The sequence below is a fragment of the Phoca vitulina genome, unplaced genomic scaffold (genome assembly GCF_004348235.1).
Source record: "Phoca vitulina isolate PV1807 unplaced genomic scaffold, GSC_HSeal_1.0 scaffold138, whole genome shotgun sequence".
Lineage (NCBI taxonomy): Eukaryota > Metazoa > Chordata > Mammalia > Carnivora > Phocidae > Phoca > Phoca vitulina.
Genome location: NW_022589841.1, coordinates 138,416 through 148,121, shown reverse-complemented (window position 1 = coordinate 148,121; position 9,706 = coordinate 138,416). Strand labels below are relative to the sequence as shown.

Here is a 9,706-nt window from a genome sequence, read left to right as displayed (position 1 = left end):
TATTTCCTATCAAAGATTTAACATGCTGAGCAGCACATCAGAGATGAACCCAGAATCGGGCCTTCTGTGGAGTAGGTGGGTCAGGGGATTCCAGGTAATATGGCATTCTCCTTACTTATTGTTCTCAAGGTTTTCTCTTTTGGCTTGAATGAGAAGGAGGAATTTTTTATTCATAAGAATCTGAGAGAAAGAGGAAACTGAAGTGAGCCAAGGAAATGGAATGACACAGGCCTCCTGGCCAGCCCTGATAGTAGGTTCTCATGGAGAGAAGGTTTAGAGAGGGAAATGCAGAGGGAACTGTTTGCACAACTGACCTTGTGAGATTCTGAGCATAAGAAGTGAGAGGCAGGGGCGCCTGGGTGGCTCAGTCGGTTAAGTGTCTGCCTTTGGTTCAGGTCATGATCCCAGAGTCTTGGGATCAAGCCCCATGTCAGGCTCCCTGCTCAGTGGGGAGTCTCCTTCTTCCTCTGCCTCTGCTCCTCCTCCTGCTCATGCTCTCTCTCTCTCTCACGCTCTCTTAGATAAATAAATAAATAATCTTTTTTAAAAAAGGAAGTGAGAGGCAGAGCCCAGGAGAGGGTATCTGCTCACTCTGCGGAGACAGAAGCTTCGTCAGCAGTCCCAAACTCAGGCAGCTTTGGAAGCTTTTCCATGGATCTAGCAGTTTTCCAAGCTTGGTTCCAGCCCTGGTTATCTGCATACTCCCCTCGATGTGCCACTTCACTCTTATGGCTTTTTTTACCACCACTCTGCTATCAACTCCCAAATCAATCTTGATTAGGCCTCCCTTGTGCTCCCCACTCAAAATGCCAACTGCCTAGTTGATATCTATGCTATTTCCTGGACACCTCACCCTCAACACACTTCTCCTCTTCTGTTCCCCATCTCTAAATGCCCTCCCTACAGCCCAGTCAGACTCAGAGCCACTTCAAGTTACTTTCTATCCTCCTTCCTTCCATATCTAAGCTTTGGACATATCTGTGCATTTTACCTCTAGACTGGATATCTGCATCCCCCACTCTCCATCAGTGACCCAAACCACTATCCCCTCTTGCCCAAAGAACCAAAACAGTATCTGGGTGATCCCTGCTTTGGGTTGTTTAATTAATGATCCATAGAGTGCCAGAGATGTTTCTAAAATTAATGCTACTCATTCCCTGGATAAAAACTCTATTACCCTTTAGATGAAACACAACTTTGAAATGGTTGGAAGGCTGTTGGTTATCACTCTGTCTTTTGCCTACTGTACTTTGCCTCCACCTCTGTACTCTTTCTTCTGGTGTCCAAACTCTTTTGATCTTGAATCCTTGTAAATAAAATAATTTTCTCTATGTTTTTGCCAGTCATATATTTTGATACATTTACTAACTATGTACACATCTTATTGTGAATCCTATTTTTAAATCAGTAAAGCATAGCTCTTTAGACATAATAGAAACCTCGGTAGATGTGCTAGTATTTCTGTCCTCTAGTGGGTTTTCTTGCACGCCCCTGGGGTGGGGCTCTCCTCTGTGGAGACTTCTGCTCTGGCAGTGTGGGGTTGCCTTTAGACCTCTGCACGTGATCTTTCTTCTGCCTGGATCATTCTCTCCTAAACTTTATCTAGTTACTCCTACTCATAGATAAATTTGGATGTTTATGTAGCCAGTAGGCACTAAAAAGCCATTACTGCTAAGAGGAAATGAGCCAACATAAGCTCAGTAATTAAGAGTTATATTAATAATTTTTAAGTAGGTGGACATTTTAGATAATACAATATAGCAAATTTGGGTACTTGTTCCCCTCCCCCTTCTGGGGCTTGTTATTCTTAGTTGCTTGTTTATTTGTTTTGTGACTGGCTGAATTATTTCAGTGAAGTCTACCCCCCAACCCACCCTGCAGTATTATACCTCTGATGTTCTCCTCAGGGGATGTAGTGTTGGGTTTGCCTTGGAATGAGGATGGTTTGGGGCTCTGTTGGGTGGCTCTTTCCTTGACCGTATCCAGCTGTTAAGCACCACTAATTTCTGTTTCTGTTGTTTTCAACAATGTCCTGATGCATAAATTGCTCCAAAGACTTATCTAACCAAATTTGGGATCCCTTGTAGGGAAAGTTCCCAAGGTCAGTGACTGAGATTTGTTTTGACCCCAGGAGGGCTCCCCACTGCTTCCCCAATCCTCTCAGCAAACTCCCCAGCACATATATTCACCTAAATCTTCAATGCATCTATTGTTCTCCCAATTGCTTTTTGCCAAACCTCTATTGTTTTTGAGAGTGCTGGAATTTATCCATCACTGTTGAAAATGAAGTCAGTTACTTTGAAAAGAGATTAGGAGCTATTTGTTTTATAGCCTGCTTCTCACCTCAAGCAAAATCCCTGAGCCAGGGCCTCTGGATGTAGGTGGAAAGAATGGTGCCCTTCTTTCTGAATGACATCCCCTCTTTAGGGTTTAAGTGCTCAGCAAAGTGGGCAGTAGCCTCAGATGCTCTCAGCTTGCCTGTCCTGATGTAGGATGAGACAAAGTGAATAGTCACTCTGCCATGATATGGCCACATGTGTGAGCCATCAGAGCATTACAGAGTTCTGGGGCCAGACGGCAACCTGGAGTTGAATTTTGACTCTGCCTTGCACTCTCTTGTGTTGGGTAAGTATATTCATTTTCCATAGCTGCATAATAAATTTCCACAAAATTACCTTAAAGCAATACACATGTGTTATCTCCCAGTTTCCATGGCTCATAAACCTGGACATGACTTGGCTGGATCCTCTGCTCAGGGTCTCACAAGGCTGAAATCAAGGTGTGGGAGGGGCTGCATTCTCATCTGATGCTCAGGGGCTGCTTTCAGACTCATGTGCTGTCAGCAGTATTCAGGGCTCAAAATTTCTGGTTTTTTCCCCAGCTCCCAGAGGCTGCCTGTAATTCCTCACTATGTGGGATTTCTAGAATGTCTACTTACTTGGTTAAGCCAGGAAGCAGAGTCTCTCTAACAAGTTTGTAGTAAGATGGTATTTTATATAATGTAATATAATCATGAGAGTGGTGTCCCATCACATTCGTCACATTCTATGTGTTAGAAGCAAATCACAGTCCTACCCATACTCAAGGGACAGGGGTTATGCAAAGATGTGAAACACCAGGAGGCAGGGATCAGGAGGATTACTTCAGAGTCTGCTGCTGCAAAAGGTACTTAATACCCCAGAACCTCAGCTTATTCACACACAAAAAAAATGAGGGTATAATAGTACCTACTTAGCGTTGTTGTGGGGATTAAGGCATGCAAAGCTTTTAGCATAATACCTGGCTTATTATAATTGTTCAGTAATACATAGGTACTATTGTCACTGTTTTTATTACTAGATCTTCCCACAGCCCAGGAAATATCAATTCTGACCACTGTTTATGATTTGTTTATTGATTTGCTCATGTTTCTTGGTGGGTCTTAACCAGATGGTCTGGGGGTGCTCTTTGGCTGCTCTCAGCCCCTTTCCACCCTCAGCCCAGTGAATGTGTGGTTGAAGGACTGGGGTGTTTATTGAAATACCTCCACTTCTGTCTGTCCATGACTAGATGGGTGTCTTAGTTCTTGCAGGCTGCTATAACAAAATGCCATAGGCTATGTAGCTTATGAACAACAGAAATTTATTCCTTACAGTTCTGGAGGTTAGAAGTCTGAGATGAGGGTGCCAGCATCGTCAGGTTCTGGTGGGATCTCTTCCAGGTTCAAAGCTGGTGACTTCTCCTGCTGTGTTCTCATGTGGTAGAAAGGAGGAAGGATCTCTCTGGGGTCTCTTTGATAAGGACACTAATCCCATTCATGAGGGCTCTACACTCATGACCTAATCACTTCCCAAAGGCCCCACCTTCAAATACCACCACCTTTGGGGATTAAGATTTCAACATATGAATCTTGGGGGAAAACAAACATTCAGAACAGTGTAATGGGGAAATGAGGGAGAGGAAAAGGAAACTTCCCTCCCTTTTTACTAGATAGGGCTCAGAAGTACTGCACTCCTGCATGAACCTAGAGTATTATGCTAAGTGAAAACAAGTCAGACAGAGAAAGACAAATACCATATGTTTTCATTTATTTTTGGAATCTAAAAAGCAAAACAAATGAACAAACAAAAACCCAGATAGACTCTTAAATACAGAGAACAAACTGATGGTTGCCACAGGGAAGTGGGTGGGGGAAAGGACAAAATAGATAAAGGGGATTAAGAAATATGAACTTCCAGTTGTAAAATAAATAAGCCACAGAGATGAAAAGTATAGCATAGGGAATATAGTCAATAATATTGTAATAAAGTTGTATGGTGACAGATGGTGACTACATTTATCTTAGTGAGCATTGAGTAATGTATGGAATTGTTGAATCATTATGTTGTACACATGAAATGAATATAACATTGTATGTTAATTATACTTCAATATAAAAATAAATAAAAATTAAAATTAAAAATAGCAACAAAAAGAAAGGCAAAGAGAGAAAAAAAAGAGGACATCAAGTCATTTGTAGTACTTCATCCTTCATTTAATTTCAGCTGTCTGATCCAAGGCTGGATTATCAATAAAACTGTACACGTAAATGGTGATGTGGTTTTGGAGTGGTGGGGTTCAGAGCCAATGGCCAAGAAAGAATTCTTGAGATGTTTTTAGTGCAAAAAGGTGTTTTATTATGGCATGGGGACAGGACCCATGGGCAGAAAGAGCTGCACTGGTGTTGTGAGGAGTGACTGATTATATAAGATTTTCTATCCTATGGAGGGGAACGTGAGGTTAGGCTTCCAGGAAATTGAGTCTATAGGTTTCTGGAGATTGCTCTTTTCTTGTAAATCATTAAGACAGTTGCAAACTGATGGAGACTCATGTCCTACTTGACTGTGATCTCTATCAGTTAACCATTTGTTTTTCCTTTTCTTTGTTCTTGGGCAGCCAGGAGTGCCTGAGGAATGTCACACATATCTCACCTGGGGAGTAATATTCCATCAGAAAGGATGAATACTTACCATTTATATCGATGTGGATGGAACTGCAGGGTATTATACTGAGCAAAATAAGTCAATCAGAGAAAGACAATTATCATATGGTTTCACTCATATGTGTAATATAAGAAACAGCACAGAGGATCATAGGGGAAGGTAGGGAAAACTAAATGGGAAGAAATCAGAGAGGGAGACAAACTATGAGAGACTCTTAACTATAGGAAACAAACTGAGGGTTGCTGGAGGGGAGGTGTGTGGGGAGATGGGGTAATTGGGTGATGGGCATTAAAGAGGGCACATGATAAAAAAAAAAAGAGGGCACATGATGTGATGAGCACTGGGTGATGAATTATTGAACTCTACATCTGAAACTAATGATGTACTATATGTTGGCTAATTGAAATAAAAAAAAAAAACTCACCTGGCAGGAGGGTTGTGGGGTGTTAGCTTGTGCTTTGCCCTCAGCTTTCCTTTTGCTCTGCCCTCAGCTTTCCTTTTGCTCCCTCACTGATGGCATCACCAAAGCAGTTTAAAAATTTGATCAAAATAAAAGAATTGAAGTGGTCATCATGGGAAAAATCTGAGCCATGTTGCTGTTTGATACTGTTTTTATTTGAATTACATATGAAGGTAGAGATAGGAAACCACACTTTTTTTCAGTAATTATAAGTATTAAAGACCTTGAACTGATTTGAATATAGCTAAGGACCTAGAATTGAAAATGTCTCTGAGTTGGCACTCAGCCTTTATTTTTGACTTATACACTATTAGAATAGCCACCTTGACTTTATTTCTCAGATTAAATATAATAAATGAAAGGCATTGAGAAGTGAAGAAATTTCTAGGTGATTTCCTCTGACAACAGATGTGACAGCTGAGCTTAGGAGTGATGAGGGGATGGCAAAGCTACTAACAAAGGCAGAATTCAACAAGCACAGCAGTTTTGGACCATTTATGACAGGTGTTAAATTGCACCACCCACCTACAGTATCATAGAATAGCACAACATCAAAGAAAGGTTACATTTTATTGAGAATACTCAGTTTAATCACAGAGAAAAGTTCTATACATTATTCTTTTAATGGTAGAAATAACATTTAAAAATCATTTATAGGGTTGTGCTTTAGATTTTATGAAAAATAAACTTACATATAGTATCTTATTTATTAAGAAATCCAGGTTAACATACATTAGAATAATATTGTCCATTTGGTGAGGAGAAGTAACCAAGGAAGGATTTCTGTAGAACACAGAAGACAAGACATACTTCGGGTTCCATCTCCAATCTGTGATGCTTGCTGTCTAGAAACCTGCCAGCACTGTCTTCTCTTTAACTCTGTGCTTTCTGCTTTGCTTCTTAAGTTTTTGTGCCTACCCCCATCTGATGTTAAACCCAGTGAAGCAGGAGAGCTAGGTTCTTGCCTCAGAGTCAAAGAATGAATCTCCCAGACAATAAAGTGATAGAGTTTTATTAAGCAAGGATACAGAAAGAGCTCTCATGAGTGAGAGGGATCTGGACAGGGTTGCCAACATGGGTCTCCACTGACAGTCTTTTATTTAGAGCTGACCGAGGAGCTTGTGGCCTTAACATTCTTATGACGTCTTGGTTTGAGTAAGGACTGGTGATGACATCTTTAACGGCTTACTTCTTTTATAGGGTCTGGTTATTCTTTGTTGGTCATAGGTGACTGTCATTAAAAAAGACACCCCCCCGCCAAAACCTAGGGCAGGGTGGTCTGGTTTGTTCCCTTATCGCTGGTTTCCTTACACCTCCACATTTTTGGGATTTCTGTGAGCCTGACCACATAATTCCCTACCTATCTCTCCCAACCTAGCCCTGCCCTTACTCACCACTACCAGACCAGCAGTCCTATTTGTGGCTGGCTTCTGCTCTTGGCAACTCAGGGAAAACTCTCTGGAGGGTCAAGTATTGCCTCTTCCAGAAGATGCAGCCCCTCTCGGTGGGTCCTGGGCAGCCCTGCTCTGTGGATTTAAGGAGCTTACTTCTTTCTTCTCTCTCATCACTCATCCCTTTAAGTTACTCTCCAACTTAGCAAGGACTTATGTTCAGAATTTGCTTCTTTTTTAAGCTTTATCTTTAGCTATTAAAATGGATGAACTTACCAATTTTATTTCTATATTGTCACTGGGGATGCCACTTTTCAATATCTGGCACCTTTCCTGTGGCTAACAGTAGGATGAAATTTCCCAGTGACTGCATCTGCCTCTTAGACTCATCTGTGGAAGGAGTTACCATGTTCTTCATCAGTCCATGGCTTCTTGAAGTGGTATTTTGGTTTTGGTTCCCCCTACAGTCCCAAATCATGGCAAACACACACACATGCACACACACTCTAATTATTCTACAAATTATATATTGGGGCTTGGGGTCTCTTTTCTTTTACCCCTACATTCAGACAAATACACAAAGAATGGTTATACTTTCTTCAAATAGTCACAATTTTCCTCTGGCCTTTATTTATTTCCACATAGAAACCAAATGTATTAAATTTTTATTTCCTCCTCTGAAATTTAATGCATGAGAGTTTTAGCCAGGAAATGATTCTAAGGCCAGTGGAATACTACATGAGCTAAGAAGACTAACAGACAAGTTTCCTTTATTATTGGAAATGCAAAGCTGCTTAGTTGACATTTATAATTTATACCCTACTTGTTTCTAAAAAGATTTGAGATGGGGTGCCTGGGTGGCTCAGTCTGTTGGGTGTCTGACTCTTGATCTCAGCTCAGGTTTTGATCTCAGAGTCGTGAGTTCAAGCCCCACGCCCAGTGTGGAGCCCACTTAAAAAAAAAAAAAAGATTGAAAAAAAGATTTGAGATGGCATACAGTAAAACAAGCACACAGGAAGGAGGGAAGGAGAGCAGGGATTCTGTGTGGTAGGGCAAGATAGGCAAATTCAGTTGCAGTAATTTATTGGCACCTTTGGCTTGCTTACAAAGACATTGTAGTTTGTGCCCTGAGTACTTGTCCTGGCACTTTAACTTCTAGAAATTGATTACCACATCAAAAACTAATGATGTATTGTATGGTGACTAACATAACATAATAAAATAAAATTAAAAAAAAAAAAGAAATTGATTACAATGACCTCCAGCTTGGAAAAGCAACCCCAACAAGAGGCTTGCTAGTTCTTCTATAGATATCTAGAAGAACAAGTTTTTACCTTAGCACAAAGCTCTCAGACTTGTATTGTTTTCTGAGTTTTGTATTCTGTCATTCTTTTTAATACATTATTCTATCTCTCTACTTATAAAAGTTGTACCTACAGCAAGACTCTTCACACAGGACTAAGTTATTACAAACACCAGTTAGTGGGATAATCCTCATGCACATTAAGGAAGGAAAAGCACAGTTGGAAAGCATTAGCATTTGTTGGTGTGTCAGGTTATTCTGTCACTTGACAGCATTATCTCCATGGCTCTTAAAATCAGGGACCAATAATTCTACTGGTACCTGCTACAGAAGATCATCTTTTTAAATGCATCCCTGAGTTCTGGGCTCCGGAAGGCATATATAAAGGGGTCAATGACTGCATTGCACATGATCAACATGCCATTCACCTGGAAGAGGGACATGTAGCAGGCGCAGTAAGGGTTATTTGGGCAAAACGTCATTAACAGGACATGAAGGACAAAGGGGGCCCAACAGAAGATGAAGACCCCAAGCAGGATGGTCAGCGTGATGGCCCCTTTCATGTTGGCTCTGGGAAGGGTCAAGATCTTCCTGGCATGGGAACGGGCAAGCAAGAACATGTGCACATAAAGGCACAGGATAAAGACCAACATCAGAGGGAACAGCGACGTGAAGGTGATCACTGTGGGGATGTGATGAGAGAAGATCACCATGGTAATGGCACTGCCTATGCAGCCGGTCCAGGTGACCATTAGGACAACAGTGGCACGGCGCATGGTCACAATGCTGTGGTATTGCAGAGCATGGAAGATTGTGAGGTAGCGGTCAGCTGCTATCATGGACAGGCTGAAAATGGAGCCAAGGAGGGAGAGGATGAACAGCGAGTCGATAATATCATCTGCTGTGGTTTCAGAATTGCCACGAGGCTTGAGATAACCCATGTTTCTGAACATGATCAGGATATTTTCCAAGATCTTATATAGGCTGCCCAACATATCAGAAATGGCCAAGCTGCAAATGAAAAAGTACATGGGTGACTGGAGATTCTTATTCTTGATCACAGCCAGAAGGACCATCAGATTTTCCAAAACCCCGATAATGGATATTATAAAAAATATCTCTTCTGGCAAAACCACATGAGGACAGTCTGAATTATTTCTTGCTGTATCATTGGTGTTTTCATATAGATTGATAATGTGCTTCATTTCTCCCGCTAGTGGTTAAGACAAGGTTGTTACTTTGACTTGACAGAAAGCTTGATTGATCTTCAGAATATTTTCTTCTTTGTAGTACTTGCTGGAAGTCTGAGGTAAAAACTACCAGGCCACCTAAAGAATATATAGCAACATCAGTTGCAAAATAGTCTAAGTAAAATAAAAACTAAGTCACATTATCTTTAAGAAAGCTCTATTGCTTCTATGAAATATGATGGTGTGGTATTTAAATAAAGTAGTTTACTGGACCCTCATTTTAACTTCTCTATATCTTTTGCGGAATTTTAAGCCCAGAGATAAAAATAAAGATTGTCCTTTGTCCTCTTCCCTTTCTACACCCCATCCTTCTTCTCATGAATCCAACTGTGTGTGAGATA

General features: G+C 41.0%; 1 protein-coding gene across 1 annotated transcript; it reads right to left on the bottom strand.

Moving 5' to 3' along the window:
* Positions 1–8,426: 8,426 nt before the first annotated feature.
* On the bottom strand, positions 8,427–9,320 carry MC2R (melanocortin 2 receptor). Its single transcript, XM_032399185.1, has one exon. It carries the CDS (start codon positions 9,318–9,320, stop codon positions 8,427–8,429), a length of 894 nt encoding a protein of 297 aa, XP_032255076.1.
* Between the last annotated feature and the right edge of the window lie 386 nt (positions 9,321–9,706).

Bases quoted from the DNA above. Each gene is read 5' to 3' on its own strand.
- MC2R (XM_032399185.1), bottom strand. From the start codon at position 9,320: ATGAAGCACATTATCAATCTATATGAAAACACCAATGATACAGCAAGA.